General features: G+C 38.4%; 1 protein-coding gene across 1 annotated transcript; it reads right to left on the bottom strand.

The window, feature by feature from the left end:
* Positions 1 to 1,894: 1,894 nt before the first annotated feature.
* On the bottom strand, positions 1,895 to 19,234 carry LOC131661172 (uncharacterized). Its single transcript, XM_058930612.1, has 10 exons — positions 19,139 to 19,234; positions 18,896 to 19,034; positions 18,471 to 18,541; positions 18,343 to 18,399; positions 18,163 to 18,252; positions 4,237 to 4,642; positions 3,564 to 3,688; positions 2,996 to 3,487; positions 2,816 to 2,905; positions 1,895 to 2,287 (listed from the first exon to the last, which is right to left on the bottom strand). Exons 1-10 carry the CDS (start codon positions 19,232 to 19,234, stop codon positions 1,895 to 1,897), a joined length of 1,959 nt encoding a protein of 652 aa, XP_058786595.1.
* Positions 19,235 to 20,647: the final 1,413 nt, after the last annotated feature.

Genomic DNA, 20,647 nt, shown 5'->3' on the forward strand with positions numbered 1-20,647 from the left:
TGCCACAATTCATAATAAATAACATCATTCAGTCATGTCATGCATTCACTGAGGTAATCATCATAAATTAAAACGTTTCATGTTAACACAGCGGAAATTAAATCAAACGGACTAAGTTTAACATCTTTAAAACTTATCCTTCAAAACATCAAAACATAACTAGAGTCATAATCATAAACTCTAAACAATCGCGCCCTCAATGTTACAACTACCAGAGCATGACACCTGACGCTAACTAAAACACTGACTCATGAGCTAATCCTCACCGAGTCGAACAACCGCTATCCTCAATCTGAAAATGACAACATGTAAGGGTGAGTCTCATCATAATTAACAAATGTTATAAGGTTATAAAGCAATAACACATCACAGTTGCATCATTCACCCAATTGTTTCATAAACAGACATTCAAAACAAGTCAAACAACAATCAACACATCATCAACATTTACAACACTGGAATACCTCCAATCATGTTATAAATCATGCATATGTATGAACTGACACTATGCATGTGGTACCAACATCATCAAATGGGAATAACCCATGACCGATCCAACATCATCAAGATACGGCCCTGCCAGCACAGATTCCACACAATGGGAATCATGCCCTTCACTGATCCAACACACCCTTATGGATACAGTATCATCAATGAACATGAATGAATGCAACATATACAACATACTTATACCATCATCATCATCATCATCAAAATCATCATCATCATCAAGTATGTTCATATATATTAACATCATTCAATCACAATTCCATCATCATTATCATATAGAAACATACACGTATTTACACCAATCATCATCATCAATATGAATTAGCACACATGTATTCTCATCATTCTAAAACCAATCAATGATCATCATATAGATTATTCGATAAGGTTCGTTTAGCTCGAAACGGCACATCAAACGGACCAACAGTTAAAAAGTTATGCATCTTTGAACTTTTAAAATATCTCAAAACATCAACAGCACGCGGCGCCATCTTAGTTCGCGGCGCGAACTGAGCGTCCCAAAAATCCTTGGCTCTCTGCCAAGCTATTCGCGGCGCAAACATCTGCACGCGGCGCGAAACGAGAAAAAGTTACGCCTTCGCGGCGCCAACACGGGTACGCGACGCGACCTGTGCGTATCACAACTTCCTGGCATTCTGCCCACCTGTTCGCGGCGCCAACCCTATGCACGGGGCGCGAACCGGTGATTTCAGAAACCCCAACCTGCAGAAAACAACATTCTACACATCCCAAATGCCCTCAAAATCACACCAGTACGAGTTTCAGAAAATGAACCACACATACAACACAAATTGCACATTAATATACACAATTCAAGCATCAATTGACATCATAACATCATACACATCATGGATTCAACAAAGGATTAAAAGTCACACAAATTAACCCAATCCCTAAAACTATCATATGACTCAATTGATACGAATTCCACATCTATTCTATGCTATTAACCCCTAACCCGATAATAGATGATAATCAGATAAGTCCCCCTTACCTTAGCCAAATTCTTGAACTCTTCCCATTTCTCTGCTTCTGCACTTTCACGTTCTTCCTCTCTTCTCCTCTTCTGCTCTTTTCACGTTCTTTCTCTAATTTTCTTCTTTTCCTTCTTTTATGAAAAATAATAAAATTTAGTAAAAAGGCCTTGGGACTAACACCTCTCCTTTTACTAACACTACCTCGGCCCAACTCTATTATTTTCCATAATTTTTAGAGAAATGTCAAATAATTCCAATAAAATAATTTAAATCCCAATTAAATTAAATTAAGGAAAAATTACGAATGTTACAGATTCTAAGTCTTTACCTCCTGGGAGATCAAGCATGGTATTATTACCGACGATTGGTGGAGGCAAAGTGGTCTTTTAAGCAACAGTTGGCAAGGCAGATGTGGGTTTTTCAGCATGTGAAGTCCCAACGGAGGTCGATGGAGGGGCAGACTCAGTGACCAAGGGAACACCCTGTGTGCTGGCTGGTTGTGAAAGAGCACTTTTGACAAGGAGTTGGTCATTTCCCTTTGCAGACCCTAGAGCCAGTGGGGAATCTGAAAGACTAGAATCAGAACTAGCCGAATAGAAAGTATAGTGCATGGAGGGACTGGTGATAGAATCAGAATCACTACAAATAGCCGTGATAGTTAAGTCAAGTAACTCACCAGCGACTAAATCAGGATTATCTTGAGGAAAAGGAATGTCGTCAGAAAGCGGAGAATACTCAGCCGTACCAGAAACATCAATTTGTGGGTTAGAAGAGCCGACCTAAAACAGAAGAAAGTTTTAAGAAATAATTTAATTCGTCCAACAATCATAGAGGTTTGTGGTGAGTGGTTTGTACCTGAAGTGCTGGGTCAAAACTCCATTGTTTCTCGTCTCCTTTTAAAGCGGCTACGACAACTTTAGGAGAATCTGACTATTTGACCGAAGCTGATGGAGGGGGAGTAACCGAAGCTGAATTCGAAACTAAATGTCAATATCAGATGAGGCCAAAATAAAAGTATTTGTCGACAAGAGTCTTACTTCTTCATTTCGTGTTTAAAGGCGTATGATAATCTTCTGATTCCCCGCCAGATTCGACAAGAGGCGCAACGCTACAAGGTTCAGAGGCCTTGATTTTTTGTTTTTGTTTTTTAGCCTCCCTACATTGAGGAGAAGACTCTTGCTTCCTTTTGTGTTTGGAGCTAGGAGATCGGTGAAGGGGTTTAGCATCCTGAGCTAGCTGGAAAAACATACACTACATAAGACCAAAATTCTGGCTCGACATGAAAAGACTCAAGTCATAGAAAATACCTTCGCCCATTCAAAAGTTTGTGACTTGTCCTTCTTGGATGATTTGGATTGGCGAGAAGGAGCAGTATAAACCACAAAATGTTTTTGACTCTAGCACAAGGGTAGACACTCAAGGGATCAGGTATAGGAAAATGAAAACAAAACATAATAGTCGAATAAGAAATGAGCCGGAGAACTAACCTTGTGTAGAGAAAGCGAGATTGTCGATTCTAAGTCTTTACCTCCTGGGAGGTCAAGCATGGTATTATTACCGACGATTGGTGGAGGCGAAGTGGTCTTTTCAGCAACAGTTGGCAAGGTAGCTGTGGGTTTTTCAGCATGTGAAGTCCCAGCGGAGGTCGAAGGAGGAGCAGGCTCAGTGACCAAGGGAACACCCTGTGTGCTGGCTGGATGTGAAAGAGCACTTTTGACAAGGAGTTGGTCATTTCCCTTTGCAGTCCCTAGAGCCAGTGGGGAATCTGAAAGACTAGAATCAGAACTAGTCGAATAGAAAGTATAATGCGTGGTGGGACTAGTGACAGAATCAGAATCGCTACGAATAGGCGTGATAATTAAGTCACCTAACTCACCAGCAGCTAAATCAGGATTATCTTGAGGAAGAGGAATGTCGTCAGAAAGCGGAGAATACTCAACCGTACCAGCAACATCAGTTTGTGGGTTAGAAGAGTCGACCTAAAACAGAAGAAAGTTTTAAGAAATAATTTAATTCGTCCAACAATCATAGAGGTTTGTGGTGAGTAGTTTGTACCTGAAGCGCTGGGTCGAAACTCCACTGTTTCTCGTCTCCTTTTGAAGCGGCTACGACAACTTTAGGAGAATCTGATTGTTTGACCGAAGCTGATGGAGGGGGAGTAACCGAAGCTGAATTCGAAACTAAATGTCAATATCAGATGAGGCCAAAATAAAAGTATTTGTCGACAAGAATCTTACTTCTTCATTTTGTGTTTAAAGGCGTAGGATCATCTTCTGATTCCCCGCCAGATTCGACAAGAGGCGCAGCGCTACAAGGTTCGGAGGCCTTGATTTTTTGTTTTTGTTTTTTAGCTTCCCCACATTTAGGAGAAGACTCTTGCTTCCTTTTGTGTTTGGAGCTAGGAGACCGGTGAAGGGGTTTAGCATCTTGAGCTAGCTGGAATAACATACACTACATAAGACCAAAATTCTAGCTCGACATGAAAAGACTCAAGTCAGAGAAAATACCTTCGCCACTTCAGAAGTTTGTGACTTTTCCTTCTTGGAAGATTTAGATTAGTGAGAAGGAGCAGTATAAACCACAAAATGTTTTCGACTCTAGCACAAGGGTAGACACTCAAGGGATCAGGTACAGGAAAATGAAAATAAAACATAATAGTCGAATAAGAAATGAGCCGGAGAACTAACCTTGTGTAGAGAAAGCAAGATTGTCGATTCTAAGTCTTTACCTCCTGGGAGGTCAAGCATGGTATTATTACCGACGATTGGTGGAGGCGAAGTGGTCTTTTCAGCAACAGTTGGCAAGGCAGCTGTGGGTTTTTCAGCATGTGAAGTCCCAGCGGAGGTCGAAGGAGGAGCAGACTCAGTGACCAAGGGAACACCCTGTGTGCTGGCTGGATGTGAAAGAGCACTTTTGACAAGGAGTTGGTCATTTCCCTTTGCAGTCCCTAGAGCCCGTGGGGAATCTGAAAGACTAGAATCAGAACTAGTCGAATAGAAAGTATAGTGCGTGGAGGGACTAGTGACAGAATCAGAATCGATACGAATAGCTGTGATAGTTAAGTCAACTAACTCACCAGCGACTAAATCAGGATTATCTTGAGGAAGAGGAATGTCGTCAGAAAGCGGAGAATACTCAGCCGTACCAGCAACATCAGTTTATGGGTTAGAAGAGCCGACCTAAAACAGAAGAAAGTTTTACGAAATAATTTAATTCGTCCAACAATCTGATGCGTCCGCAAGCGCACGGATTTATCGAAGTAATATAAAAGATTGTCGAACCACAGAGACCAATGTCAACCTACTGTAGTCTATCGTCGCTTTGTAAAGCTAAGGCTAATGAATAATTAATTAAGGGGAAACTAAAGGTAAAACTAAACTAAACTAGAAAATAATACTAAAACGAGGCCGGGATATGATTTTCGCGTTCCTGAAGGACTTATAGAAAACGGGTACTAATTACGACTATAACTAAGTTTCGTAGAATATACCAACTTAAAGACTCCGCCTCACGCTCTCGCGGTATTAACTAAAGCCATACTTCCTAATCCCAAGATTTTGCTCTCGCTCGCCCGGTAACTAAGAAATATATTTTGAAAGCCAATAATATCCTAAACGCATCTAAAGCGCTTTCGCTGTATTTAGATCTGTTGCCTAATTTCCACTATCCAGTTTGATCCCCACGCTCTCGTAGTGTCGGCTCTAACCTTAATTGATTTCTCACTCACGTGACAAAATCATGTTAAATAACCTCTCTCTCTCGTGACAAAGTTATTTAAATTAGAATTGGGAATTAAAACCAAAACGAAATTTTAATAATAAATTCGTACCTATTATTTTCTATTGAATTTCGTCGGTAACGACGTTCCTCGTAAACCGGACTCAAAACTATTTAGCTAAACATAATGACATAAAGAAATAAGCAATTTTGGGTTTTTAGACTAAACAAAAACATGAGAAGCAGTTTAATATAATTTAAAGCGTTGTTTGAAGAAATATGGTAAAAACTGAAATGATATCAATAGCTAAAGGATAAAGCATAAATATAAATAGCAGAAAATAAAAGCAAGAAAGTAGATTGCTGTAAAATTAAATGAACCTGTAATTAATTGGAAAGCTTGAATTGTAATATGCTGGCTGACTTAAATCCTAAACGTAAATTAATGCAGAACTAAATCCTAAGACTATATTAGAATAGTCCCCGATGTGGAGAACTATTCCGTTTACATCGTGAATAAATAATTGCCTAAAAACAAAAAAGAAATCAAATCTGGAATAAATGGTAGAGAACGGCCGAACGAAAAGAGGAGTCGGACCTAATCAAGTTGGTTCTGTGCCTTTTTATATCAGAGGGTTGAACGGTTGAAGGAGAGAAAATAGGAGAAGATGGGAGTCCGTTGGCTGAGTTGCTGAAGAATCGGAGAGAGTTGAAGTGGTGCTTAGATGACTGGATCATGGAGAAAATAGCGGAAGAGAGAAACAATACAAGTGGCGGGGGCCACTTGCTAAGGGACGGACGTCCCCCTTTTTTTTCTTCTTTTTTTCTCTAGCATATGGGGACGGGTGTCCCTTGGCCGGGGACGGGTGTCCTCTCTTTTCTTTCTCAACGTGGGGTGTGTGTTGGGGTGGGGGCCACCAAGCCCTGAGGTGGACGCCCCACCTTGTTAATTTATTTTTTTTTAATTTTTTTCTTCTTTCTTTTCTTCCTTTTTTTTTCTTTCCTTCCAATTTCTTTCCTCTCTTTTTCTCTCCCTCTCATTTTCTCTCCATCTTCTTTTCTTCTCAATTTAAATAATGGGCCTCCAATACGGGCTTTTGAATTTCTCCATTTCTTCACCGAATAATCCTTCGAAAATACTTTATTTTTCTTCTTTTTAATCGAACTCGGGAAAAATTAAATACCTGAAATAATCTGAAAATACTAGCATAATACTAAAATAAAACAATATAATTAATATAAAATAATGACATAATTTATGTTAATCGAGTCAAATATACGATATAATTTTGTGTTATCAAATTCTCCCACACTTAAACCATTGCTTGTCCTCAAGCAACTAACCAACACAGTAAAAGAAATGATTAAGCGTGGTTTGAAACAAAGGCACGACACGACTCCTAATCATACATGACCGCTAAGCTAATGTTAGATCGATCGGTACTAAGTATTCAATACCAAGGACACCATAACGACACAATGTTCAGAGACTCCCTCCTTATACAAAATGATTTGAATCATGCCATTATAACTCAACCTACATCCTTCGTTATATTTCTTTCGCTCTTTTTCATTCAAGTGCAATCACATTAAGCCCGTTATCCTTACACTCACATAGTAGGGGAAATCGGTTAGCGACTATGATCCATTTTCTTTAGCACGGAGTTCTGGTTTTTAAGTGGTGCAGCCCCATTTCTCCCAACTGCGGTTGCGGGGGATCGGACCGTAGTCCACCCTACCAAGCCCAGTACCAGTGACCTCTAGGCCAACCAACAGTGGGTGCTAATTATTAAATTCTTATTGGCTTAACAACCGTTGGGCTAAATGACCGGGTGAGGGTCACCTAACTTAGAAGGTTATTCTTCAATTAAATCATTTAAAAATAGGATCATTCACTTATATTCATCGACTCCCTACGTAGTTTGTGCTTAAGATGGTGCCGACTGCTAATATAAACTACTTAAGAGCTACTTTAAACACTTGAGCCTAAGGTCTCAGCATAATGGGTACTCAAATTGACATCACATAATTAGGGGGTTTAGGGTGTCGGGACGGTATTGATGTTGTTGAAACATCTCCAAGTATTTCTAACAAAGCCTAAAGTGTGACAACCTCTATACTTTTAGAGTGTGTGCGCCATGCGTCAAAAAGAAAATTCTCGTTGGAGGTTAAAAATTTTAAATTTCAGGGGAAATTCAATAGCAATCGAAAATCATGTAAAAAGACTCGACAACACAACTAGAAGACAATAAATAAAGTAATAAATGAAAGCGGTAAAGCTTCTCCCCCACACTTAAACCAAACATTGTCCTCAATGTTTTGATAAAAGATGGAAAAAGGAAAGACAGAACCTGAATGGATGTTACTGGCGGGCTATCACGACCAAATCTGCTCCGCGTCTGGAGTAAATACCTTCTCCTATCATGCACATCAATAGTGTCACCACCAGCAGCAACGTTCATAGAAATGTGCGTGGGCACCAGCTCATTTTTTAGATGATCGTCTATAGATTTTTCTCCTAGATACGGTCGAGACGTGACAAGCGATCCATATTTTTATTTTCTGCAAGTTCAAACAATAAAAGAAAAACATTAAATTGAAAGCTCGTGGGTTGCCTCCCACGCAGCGCTTTGTTTAACGTCGATAGCTTGACGGCTTAAGAGTGCAAGCAGTCATGATGGTTCTCTCGAGAATGACTCCTCGGTTGAACTTTTAGTAATCTTCGTTTTCCATGGCCACTTATCGAGCCATCTCACATATCCCTCACCTTTTCTTTTCTTTCTTCTGTGGGGAGGTTCATTCTTTTGAAATCATGGTGGCGGTTCTGGATCTATCCTAAGTATCAGTTTTTTGAGTCTGGGCTTAGTGATTTCATCCTCCACGTCAAAGGTTAACCTTAACCTCTTAACACTAATGATCTCCTTAGTTTCATGTTCCTCTAAATTTCTCTTTTTATGCAATACTTCAAACAAGGGTGCATTAGTATGGATATTTTCCAATACCTCCACATAGGTTTTGGGTTGGGATTCTACCTTAACTTCCATAAAACTTTGCGGGAAAGGAATCAGTGGGGTATAGGGAGTAGGAATAACAATAGGTGCTTCCTTCTCTACCTCTTGTACAACCTCCCTTTCAAATGGTGTTGGTGTATTTTTCTCAATCTCCACTCTTTTCTCATTAGAACTCTCCTCAACTACATTATCACTCTCCTCAATCTCATAATCACTCTCCTCAATCTCGTAATCACTCTCCTCAGGAATTTCAATTTGATTTTCACTAATGGTTGTTTCAACATCCACATGCTTCTCAAGGAAGGGTCCTAGAAGGTTTTGTTCAAGTTGGGAGATTCGAGTCTCTAATGCCATGTTGTGAGTAGCGAGGGACTCAACCATAGTAGTCAGTTGCCTAAGGGTTTCATTGTTTTGAAGACTTTGTTTGATAAACTCTTGGTTTTGGACGATTTGTGTCTCTACAAAGTGCTCCATCATAGTTTCTAACCTAGAGTGACTTAGCGTCTCGTCGGAATCCTCTATTGATGTTGTGAAGTTAAAACTTATGGGATTCTTGGGGTTCTTCAATGGGAGTTAGAGTTGCATTTTGTGTTTCCTCAAAGTGCTTCGTCATCGTAGATTCTAGCCTAGAGAGTTTGTGCTTCAATGAATTCCTCCATTAAGATTTCGAGGTTGGATTTATGATAATCTTGCGACTCCTCAAAATGTTGGGCGTGGTGATCGTAGAGGAAATTTGGTTGATGATAAGTTTGCGTTGAATTGAAGTCCTCTACTAATGCTTCGAGGGTAGAAATATGGGATTCTTGTGATTCCGCAAAATATTGGGATTGGTGGTTGCAGAGGTAATTTGGGTGAGAAGGAGTTAGTGACGTATTAAAATTCTCCATTAGTATTTCGAGGTCGGATTTATAAGGTTCTTGAGATTCCTCGAAATAATGGGAGTCTGGGTTGTAGATAAAATTTGGGTAATCCATCTACCTAGGATTATAGGAATTTTTATTTTTTTTTAAAAATAAAATAATGCCTTAGTCTATACGGTGCAACAACGGAATAACAATATTGATTGTTGGTCCCCGGCAACGGCGCCAAAAACTTGATCGGGATTTTGTAAAAGTCAATCGGGATTTCACTGCAAGTATACAGCTTAGTCGTTAAGTTTTAAAAGATTATCGAACCCACAAGGACTGAGGGTCAAATAATGCGGGTTTTCGTTGCTAATGGCAGCTAAGGTAATCGATTTGTTATTGATTGTGAAACGGGAAATTAAATCAGGTTTTAATTAAATAATGAGAATTGATATACCGGTGTGCTTTCATCGACCATCGAGTTAATAATCTTGTGCATAATTCGATGCGTAAAATATTTTCAGAATACATTATTTAAATTAAAAATCTTCGCCTCACGCCTTCGCGTCTATTGAATCTAATTATACTGACAATTCTAATATATTTGCTTTCGCTAAATTATCACAAACCGAAAAATACTTTTTGAAACTTAAATAAAATACAATCAACTCTAAAGCGCTTTCGCTGTATTTAGAGCTGATGTTTGATTTCCACTATCCGGTAAAAACCTCAAACTGTCGTTATCTTAATTTTGTACCTTAACTGAATTTCTACTATGGTAAAAAGAAATTTTTTTAACAATTAATTTAGAAATCAGAACCAGCAGGGCTGTCAATGAACCACACTAACTCGAAAATAGTTCGAAACTCGATTCGAAAATTAAATCGTTGAACTAGGTTCATGAACCAAATGAGCTGAGTATGAGCTAAAAATTAAGTTTGTTAACTAAATGAGCTGAACTTGAACTATACATAGTTCGATTCGTTAGGTTCACGAGTCAACTCGTTTATATATCAGATAGATTATATTGTCCTTAAGAGTAGGTTTGAAGATTTGCTCTAAATCTTAGTATCATATTTTATTTTAATCTAACGGTTATAATTGATAATTTATATTCTCAAGTGAGAAAAATATTTTTACAAATAATTATACAAATAAAATTAACATCGTATAAATTCCAATCTTATAACTTTTACTTTATTTCTATATTTTTTATTTTAAAAAATTTAATTTAAAATGTCATATATATATATATATATATATATATATATATATATATATATATATATATATATATATATATATATATATATATATATATATATATATATATAAATAAAAAAGTAGACTTTAAAAAATTACTTTTAATCCGTGAAATAAGCGAGTTGAACCTAACAAGATTAATCTAACGAGTTGAACCGAGATGTTCGTGAACTTCTAACAAGTCAAGTTTGAGCTGAAAAAAAGTTCGTGATAAACTCGAACTCGAACTCAAACTCGGCCAATTCTTAACGAGTCGAGTTTGAGCTGAAAAAAAAGTTCGTCTTAAACTCGAACTCGAACTCGGCCAATTCTTAACGAGTCGAACTGAGCTGAGGCGAGTTCGACTCGACTCATTTCCAGCCCTAAGAACCAGAAAATGATTTTAGTAAAGTTTTATGCAATCAGTGATTATTAATTCATCCGGTTAATGGTTAGCACACTGGTACAAAGTAATTAGCCGGACATAATATTAATAATAGTTCCAGAATAAAAACGATAAACAGACATAAACTCAAACATGTTATCAGATATGGAAATTAATGACAGAAGCATATAAATATAAAAACCTGGAAATTAAATTGAAGATTGAAATATGCTTTGAGTACCAGATGCAAATCCTCCACAGACCGGTAGGTTTTTTGCTTCTTTCTTCTCGGATTAAAATCAAATGCAGAAAAGGGAAATTGCACGAACAGTAAAACCTAAAACTAATTCTGGAAGTTTAAAAACAAACTAAGGGGGCTTTTGATTTCTGGTGTAGAAACCAAAAGCTTGAACTGGAAAATTGAAAGGAAAACTTAAGACTGAAAAATAACGCTCTGAACTTGAAAACGGCGGATGAAGAGGCGAACCTAATCTGGATGATTTCTTCTCCTTATATAGTTGTAGGATGCAGTTGCTGAAGAAAGAATCTCGGGAAGAGTGGGCTGAGTCGGGCGCAGAAAAATAGCGAATAGTGGAGTTGCTGAAGTGAAGTTGCTGAAGAAGCGGAGCACATTTGACACATTCTGAAAATGCAAGTGTGACGGGTGTCCCTTGGTGAGGGACGGGTGTCCCCACCCATTTCTATCTTTTCATTTCATTCACTGGGACGGGTGTTCCTTGGTGAGGGACGGGTGTCCCCACCAATTCCTTCTTCACGTGTACCACATGGACATCACATGGGACGGGTGTCCCTTGGTGAGGGACGGGTGTCCCCACCATTATATATATATATTTTTTATTTCCTTTCCTTTTTTTTTTCTTCTTCTAATTTTCTTCAATATTTTTCTTCTTTATTTTTCTTCTTCTTTCCGGTAATTTCTCGCAATATGCTATCCTTTTCATCCGAACTCGAAATAAATTAAATACCTGCAATAAGATAAAAATACCAACATAATACTAAAATAAAATAATATAATTAATTAAAATAAGGACATAATCTATGTTAATTAAATAAAATAATATGGTATATTTTCGTGTTATCACAATCATAGAGGCTTGTGGTGAGTAGTTTGTACCAGAAGCGCTGGGTCGAAACTCCACTGTTTCTCGTCTCCTTTTGAAGCGGCTACGACAGCTTTAGGAGAATCTGACTGTTTGACCGAAGCTGATGGAGGGGAGTAACCGAAGCTATATTCGAAACTAAATGTGAATATCAGATGAGGCCAGTGTGGTGTCGTTTTTTTACCTCCCCGTTTCACTTGGGAGGACGGCACGCTAAACCCTTCACGCGAAATTTGGAAGGAGAAAGCGCCCTTGTGGGATGAATTTTATTTCAGGTCTTCCAACGATAGCACACAAACTTTTTAATTATCCTACGAGGAGGAAGGGGAAAAAGATCTCAAATAAACCCTGAGAGTTTGCTAAGTGTGGGGATTCACCTAGACTAGAAATTCTGGAGTCCGGGAGGTCGGTTATACATAGGGAAGGTTTTAAGCACCCTACATATCCGTAGTACTCTACGAGAACCTTCTCTGTGTCTATGTGTGTGTGTTGCTGCTTGATTGGAAAAGTTTCTCCTTTGTGTTAGGAGAAAGAATTAATTTGAAAGACAGATGATTTGACTGTTTTTGGTTTTTTGATTAGCTCTCTAAGATTCCTTGTGAATCTCATGCCTACATATCCCTAATGGAAGTCAGAGCTTTTTGTAGTTCGGGGAACTAATTAGGGAAATTAATTGTTTTTGGTGCCTTTCTTGAAGCTCAAGGTTGAAGCTTGAATTAAATCTCTGTTTACAGTAAAGAGACATGAAGTCATCTTTACAGAGAGGTATTACTACTATTCCACCACAAACATTTAAAGTGACAGAAAAGCTGAGTTTTTTCATAAGAGAGGGACCTTACTTGGTTGTGTACAAGTATGCCAGTCAAGTGTCTCTTGAATGAAAGAAAGATTCTCGAACAAATTAGGGAAAGTTGTACAAGTCTGGGTGTGTGTGCCTCAGAGCATGCCTTTCAGAGTCCTAAATGGGAGAATGTTTGAAATTGAAATGTTTGTTTGTTTGAATGTGGTGAAATAGGAGAAATATCTCTCTATAGAGATAAGTCAAGTCTATCTATTTTATAAAAAGATTTGGATTTGACTGGCTTGTATGAGGCCCAAGCTTGAGGCTTAAAAGGTTTTTATTGACTCTGGGAGATGACTCCACTGGGAATTTTTACTTTTGACTGAGTGGATTTTGTGTTCTATATGAAGCCCAGAATTGAGGCTGAATCTAGTTGGAGAGTGTTTATTTTGTTTTATTGAAGGGTTTATTTTAGTGTTCTGTACAAAGCCCAGAATTGTGGCTGACTCTACCTAGGGAGACTCTATTTTCTGCCTTGTATGAAGCCCAAGGTTGTGGCTGACTGTTGAGGAAACTGAGTATGGATGACTCTATTTTGTGTGCCTTGTACAAAGCCCAAAGTTGTGGCTGACTCTCTAGGGAAAAGATCCTGAAGGTTAGGAATCTTTTGACACAAGGAATGATGTTTATCTGCCTTGTACAAACCCAAGGTTGTGGCTACTTGATGGGGAAGGACTCACTGTGGAGACTCTATTATCTGCCTTGTACAAAGCCCAAGGTTATGGCTAACTCTAGATAGGGGAATACCTATGAGCAGGGTTTTGACTCTAAAGGGAGTATCTGCCTTGTACAAAGCCCAAGGTTGAGGATGACTCTTAATGGGGAGAAGATCTACCAATATGGGATCTTTTGACTTAAAGGGGATTACTCTGTTGAGGATTACTCTATTGTTTAGAGACCAAAGATTGACCCTTCTGAGGATTGTGCTTTTGTTAAGCAGGAATTGATGAATGGAAGACCCAGGTTTGAAGATTGACTCTACTGGGGATTTTGTTTGAGTGATTGACCTAGACTCTATTGAGGAGTTTTTGAAGGTTTGAAAGAAGATTTGGAAGCTAACCCTTTCAGGGAATTACTCACCTGGAGATTTTATCTTTTGAGAGTTGAATTTTTTTTGGAAGCTGACCCTTTCCAGGGGATTTTGTGCTTAATGAATGATTGGGTAGCACTAAATTGATGTGAAAGGATGAAAGGATTGATTGAGACTTCTTGTTTAAAGCCCAAGATTAAGGCTGACTCTGACTGGGAATAGACAGATATGGAACCTAGACTCTGCTAAGGAGGAAAATTATTGGAGATTGAGAATAAAGGTGACAGAGACTGTCCATGTATCTCATTCCAAAAAGGGTGAACTCAATACTGAGATTGAGACATTCTTAGCTTGTTTGAAGTCTAGTTTAAAGAGTAGAAGAATATCACCAGGGTAGGCTAAAAGGTGACTAAAGACCTATTCCTATGTTTATAAGAAACCTGATGGGTCCTTGTATACAAGCTCAAGAGAAAGCTAGGAATATGCTTTTAAGAAGCCTGTGGGTCCTTGTATTGTAAGCCCGAGAGAAGGCTAATCGAGGGTCATCGAGGGTCCTTGTTATAGCATAAGAGGAAGCTATGTGGTTTTGAACTTAGTTTGGCTCTAAGCAAATGGGTAAGAGGTTTCACCTGGAATAATTCCTCTTGGGTGGATGTGCCCTATTTTTGTTCTAAGGCTTTTTTTCAAGATGTTTCACCGGGAATAATTCATCTTGAGGTTTGAACTAAGGAAATCTAATTAGGAAAGAGCCTTCACCGGGAAGACATTCTCAATCCTAGGCCATAGTCCTATAATATATGTATATAGTTTATTTACCCTAAGGTTGTTCTCAGACGTAGTTCTAAATAGTATATATATACAGTTTATTTTTGACAGTAATTTAAATGAAAGCTTGTAAATTGAAAGCTATAAAGCCTAACCTGGATGAAAAGGAGGTCTTTGAAAGATGTATGTACAAAGCCTTACCAGTAGCTTGGTTGTTTATTGATAACAGTTTGAGGGTTTGATTGTGAACAGTTGAATGTTCATTGAAAACAGTTGAATGTTTTATTGAGAACAATTGAATGTTTTTGTTTTGAAAACAGAAGAAGTGAAGATGGACACTAGGTCACATAGGTATCTGAAGAGTTTCACCGGGAATAATGCCCTTTAAATACCAGATGAATGTTTTGAAAACAGATGAGAAGTTTTTCTGTTTAAAGATGTTTTGAAAAAAAAAACTATGAAAAAGAAAAGGGTGTTGGGTCTTACACTCTATTAGAGACCCATTTAAAATGATTTATTGTTTATGAAAAACAGTTGAAGAGATTTGAAATGATACAAGGTTTTGTTGTCTGAAAACCTTGATCGTCTGTTTAATCAGAGTTTGAAAACAGTTTAAAATATTGACAAAAGTCAACTTAATTAGGGTAAAGACAAAGTCTATACCTAATTAAAACCTAAATGATTAGGGTTTTATCACAAAAAATATTTACAAGAGATTAGGTTTGAACCTTAAAAGAAAATAACTATATTTTAAAGTATTAAAACATACTTAAAACATATGATTTTAAAGCTAATTAAAATATATTAAAATTAATATATTTTTGTGATTTTTTTGGATATTCATAAAATAGATATATTAAATGAAGAGTGTGTGAAAAATCAAGTGAAAATGATTTAATTTGAAGTGTGAATAAAATGGTTAAAGTTGTGAAGGAATTGAATGGGAAAAGTGATAAAAAAAATAAGGTTTTGTCTCCCAAAGGGCTTGAACTCAGCCCTCTAGGTCACCACTCAAAACACTTACCATCTGAACCACACGCGTGGCTTGTTAAACAAACACCTCCAGCTCATTATATTTGAAAACAAATGCTTAAATGAGTCAAAAATAAAATGAACAAAACAAAAGGTCTAAGGGGGGTTCGAACCCCAGACCTAAGGCAAGGCAAGACTTTGGATGCACGCTGTAACCATTTTGACACTACGATGAATTCATAGATGACACGCCTATCATTCAAAATAAAATAAACTCATTCCTGGGAAATTTGAAAAATGGCGCCACCATCTTCATCTTCAACCTCAAGCTTCAAAATTTTGAATTTTTGCTATCTCACTCGTTTCTCAACCAAACTTAAAGATGTAAACATGGATTTTTCTCGTTTTTGAACAAGGATCATGATGGTACCCTTTGATTTCATTTATTTTCAGTGTAATTCAAAATTCGCACGCATGAACACTAAGAACCCTAAAATTGAAAATTAACATGAAATACTCTATATGCATGATATGATGGAATTGACTGAGGGTTAATGATCCTCTCAGGTGCAAAAACTCTTGCTCGACCTCAACTGATATGGCTCCAAGTGAGAGGTGAAGATGATGATTCTCCATGTACAGAAGTGTTCCAGGTGTTTGGATCACTTCTAAATACCTCCTTTGATGTGTTTGAATACTTACTTTCAAAGGAAGAGCTCTGGTTTGAAGAATCCGAGTCTTCTTGCCAAAGGACCTTTGAAAAACCTAAGTATGAGGGAGAGAAGGAGAAAGCAAGATTCTTGAGTTTCTTTGGTGTGTATTATATGGAGGATGACACTTCTATTTATAGGCAAAAGGACTCAGAGCAATTGAAGTAAGTGAGCTTGCTTAGTGAAGTTATTTGGTTTCTTGGTTATAAAGAAATGTGAGAAAAATACATATGCAATGATGAGCTCTTTGATACCACTCCCTAGCCATCGGTTTTGCTTGATCTTAGGGGATAAATTCGATGCAGAAATAAGCTCTAATTGGTTGGGAGAAGATTCCTTTGGTGAATCACCACTTGGCCATAAATTCTAAAAATGTAATCATTACATAATCACATGTTTTGGTCTTTTTGGAATATTCTCAAATATTTGTGCAATGATGTAATTGATTCCCTCCTATCTCTTATGGCATTTATGAAGTTTAGAAGCATCATTTGGTGAAGGCATTTGCATGAATTGACCAAAACTATAGTTGGTCATGACTTGTAATTTCACTTCATGAGCCTAACTTTGGACAAGCATAACTCCTAGCTCAAAATGAATTTGGAGAAGGTTGAGCATAATTTGGAAAGCCCTTAACATGTACTTCAATTCATTAGTTTGGAGTTTCTTCAAAATCATTTGGGAAGTTTGTGTAAAATGGGCTCAAAGTTTGAAGAAAACTAGGGTTTCTTTGCTAGTTTCATGAAGGCAGCAAATTTGAAGCTCCATATCTCTTCAATGGTTGATTTCTAGCCAAAAAAATCATATGTGACAAAGTTGTTCATTGGGCCAAAATATACAACTTTGATGTTGGAAGTTGTTTTCAGTTTGTACTTGAAATTTTGAGATATTCCCTTCCAAAGTTTTGAAAAAAAGACCTTTAAACACTTAGAAAAATTTCTAAGTATGAAAAGTCAATCTTTGAATTTTTGATTCTTGATTGATTTTCTTGATTTATCTTGGTCAAATGAATTCAATAATCATATATGGATGATATTGATCCTTAAAAAGTCATGTTTTGACCCAGAACCCTAAAAGTCAAAGGTGATCTTGTATAGTTGACTTTTTTCAAATGAAGTGAAATCTTGGACTTTTGTGATGAATCAAGCTCTCCTCCTCAAATGAATGATATGAATGGAACATATTGAGGTAATAGAAGTTCTTGAACCATGTTTTGAGTTGTGGAGCCATGTCCTGATTAAAAGTCAACTGTCCAGATGAATTAGGTCAAAAACCCTAATTTGTAGGTCAGATGAAATTGATGATTGTGAATCTTGAATTGAAGTACAATTCCCATTGGATATTGTCATAGGGATAATTTGAAGATGATTGAGCCTTTTGAGTGATGCCTTGGAGCTTTTTAGGGTTTCCCAGATGTGGTCCCTGATTTCAGTCCTTGATGGGCTCAAAACCCTAGTTTGGTTACCTGAGCAAATCTGAGTCCTGATAACTGATGTCTAATAAACATAGGTGAATAAATGAATCATTTGAGTCCTATGATTGTATTAGAGGTCATTTTCTTATTGATTGATCCTTTGCCTGAGCTTCTTTGTTCTTGAACACCCTTGATTGAGTACCAGATAAACAAGTGACTGCTCTGGGTACTTGTCTTGAGTTGATGAAATGTCTGGAGGTGTGACATCTGAGGGGGGTTCAAAATTAGGGTATGACATCCAAAATAAAAGTATTTGTCGACAAAAATCTTACTTCTTCGTTTCGTGTTTAAAGGCGTAGTATCATCTTCTAATTCCCCGCCAGATTCGACAAGAGGCGCACGATACAAGGTTCGGAGGCCTTGATTTTTTGTTTTGGTCTTTTAGCCTCCCCACCTTCAAGAGAAGACTCTTGCTTCCTTTTGTGTTTGGAGCTAGGAGATCGATGAAGGGGTTTAGCATCCCGAGCTAGCTGGAAAAGCATACACTATATAAGACCAAAATTCTGGCTCGACATGAAAAGACTCAAGTCAGAGAAAATACCTTCGCCCCTTCAGAAGTTTGTGACTTGTCCTTCTTGGACGATTTGGATTGGTGAGAAGGAGCAGGATAAACCACAGAATGTGTCCGATTCTAGCACAAGGGTAGACACTCAAGGGATCAGGTACAGGAAAATGAAAACAAAACATATTAGTCGAAAAAGAAATGAGCCGGAGAACTAACCTTGTGTAGAGAAAGCGAGATGGGTTCATCATCAGAATTAGGATTATTAGGTTTGGGCTGCAGAACAAGTGTTAGACTAAACAGCAGTAAAAATAGGAAGAGAAAAATCTACAAGTTTGAAGACGTACCATTACTTTGGAAGGGTCAGCTTTGGTGGTTTTGGTGGCAGGAGTCTCTTTGGCGGATGCAAGAGGAATAGCTAAAAGAAATGGCCAAGTTAGTAACATAAAAAGTCAAAAGAAATGAAAGGAGCTTTCCAAAAAGCTGTTAGCATTGGGGATGGAAGTAAGTGTTCTCACATATTGAGGAGCAATATACAAAACACCCGGATAGTTATCCAACCTGTACTTCGTCGATTCCACTCTAGCGGCCTTTTTCTTACAAGCATCCTGGATATCCGACAAAGGACAATAATGCCAGTCCGGGATTGGCGGTCAAAATGCCAAAGCCAAAGGACTAGTAGGCAAGGGAGGAAATTTGATTTTTGCAAAATGAAGTGCGAAGAGATATTTATCTTTCGCGTAACCAGGTATTTTTAAAGAGGGAATCTTACTGGTCACCTTATCCCTTAACACCTCAGCCGCTTGAGAAATGGTTCGACGAAGATTATTAGGAAAATATACCACCCCAAAGTATTTCGGGAAAGCTTGAATCTGCTTGATGTTAGTAGCCTTACATTTAGTAGGTTTGCCCTGCAAATGATAAATAGCAGCAGTCAATTCAGCAATCTTCTTATCAGGATCACCGACGAACGTGACAAAGTAAGTTCGCCACCAAGTTTTGAACTCATTAGTACAGTAAAACGCATGTTTAAAGTTGGTAAAGTTGAGAGAAGGCCGACTATTCCATATGCTGTCATACTCTTCTTGAACATGGTCCTAGGATTCGTCATTAAGGACATCTACCAATAGTTCATGGCAAGTAAGCAGGGATTTGGGAACTAGTTGGCAAAGTCCAAACTGTCGAGCTACCAGGTTAGGCTGATAAGCTGTCAGACTGGGACTCGTGCTCGCGATGGAGTAAGATAGAAAAATGGGGACCAAGAAGCGCCTGCAGGTAGTAACAGAAATTTTTTTATGTTCCTCCTTCACAGGAGAAAAGATGTTGGTGAGCCACGTAGGGCCAGATTTTCCATCAGCAAAAGGGGCCATAGATGGTTGAAAATCGACCCTTTTCAGCATCAAGTCGAACATTGGCTTGAAAAGGTCGAGGTTAGGGGCGCCTTTGTCAACTGGAGTCAGAGTCAATAAGCGTTCCCAGACGCTATAAACCTTGGTCGGAGAACAGGTTATCTTCCTGTTCCTAAAAGGTTTTAGCTCTTCAGAAAAAGTGGCGTTTAGCCATAATTGCAGCAACCAAAAAGGTCCATGCACCAAGACATTCTTCTTCTTAAGAGTGTTGGGGTTGTAGTATCTGATTTATCTGGCCATATCCGTCAGTGATGTATAGAGGTTGGCCAGTATCAACTGTCCCAGAGAGATGTTACCACCATTGTGTAGGTGACTTGCAAGATAGACGAACTGCTTGGCCACCTGCATGGACCTAGAACAAAAAACACATCTCGACAGCCAATACGTCAAGAAAGCAACGTGTTCCTCATCGCTAATGATAGAAGTATTCTTATGGTGATGAGCAATGAAGTTATTGAATGTCGGACTTTAGTGTCACCGACGTCGAACTTCACCGGAACCACGTCGACATCCACATGGTTAAACACAGGGCCAACTGGTTTCAAACTCGTGATAGCATCAACGTCCAGGAGGCTAGGAGTGATCATGCCACAACTAGTATGGAAAGTGTTCGTCGAACCTTCCCAAAAGTATAGTGCATCCGTCAGCATGCTATGAGAATAAGGAATGCCTTCCAGCGACAGGTTCAACAGGGTGTCGATACTTAATTCTTCCCATTGCTTGCCTTTGCTAGGTTCTAGACGTGCCATCCAGTCGCCAAATTTAGGGCATTTTAAGGGTGGAGCCGTTCGAAAATTCCTATCAAAGAAGCGCAAGGAAATAGAAGTTGGAGAGGATATCAACGGTTTGGATTCTCTGCTGGTGGGGAAGAAAGCTCCGTCGTCAGTGGTGTAGATTTCAGAGGGGGCATCGACGGGTAATGGACCTAAGAAAGACAAAGGTGCACCTTCAAGTTGAAAAGGAATGAGTACCTGAGATTGCCAAATCTTCACTTTTTCGTCAACAAATAAAGGTTCTGGGACATATGGTTTGCCGTCGATAAGACGGAGCTCATAGGTTTTGGCTGGGGCAGTGGTTGGAGCAGTAGCCTCCATTGTTGAAGGAAGAAGTTCTTT

The sequence above is a fragment of the Vicia villosa genome, linkage group LG1, assembly GCF_029867415.1.
Source record: "Vicia villosa cultivar HV-30 ecotype Madison, WI linkage group LG1, Vvil1.0, whole genome shotgun sequence".
In the NCBI taxonomy this organism is placed as follows: domain Eukaryota; kingdom Viridiplantae; phylum Streptophyta; class Magnoliopsida; order Fabales; family Fabaceae; genus Vicia; species Vicia villosa.

Coding starts and splice junctions, on each gene's coding strand:
- LOC131661172 (XM_058930612.1), bottom strand. CDS start 19,234: ATGACGAATCCTAGGACCATGTTCAAGAAGAGTATGACAGCATATGGA. Junction 18,253..18,342: donor TCTCGCTTTCTCTACACAAG/GTTAGTTCTCCG, acceptor CCCTTGTGCTAG/AATCGGACACATTCTGTGGT. Junction 3,488..3,563: donor GTTTCGACCCAGCGCTTCAG/GTACAAACTACT, acceptor CTTCTGTTTTAG/GTCGACTCTTCTAACCCACA.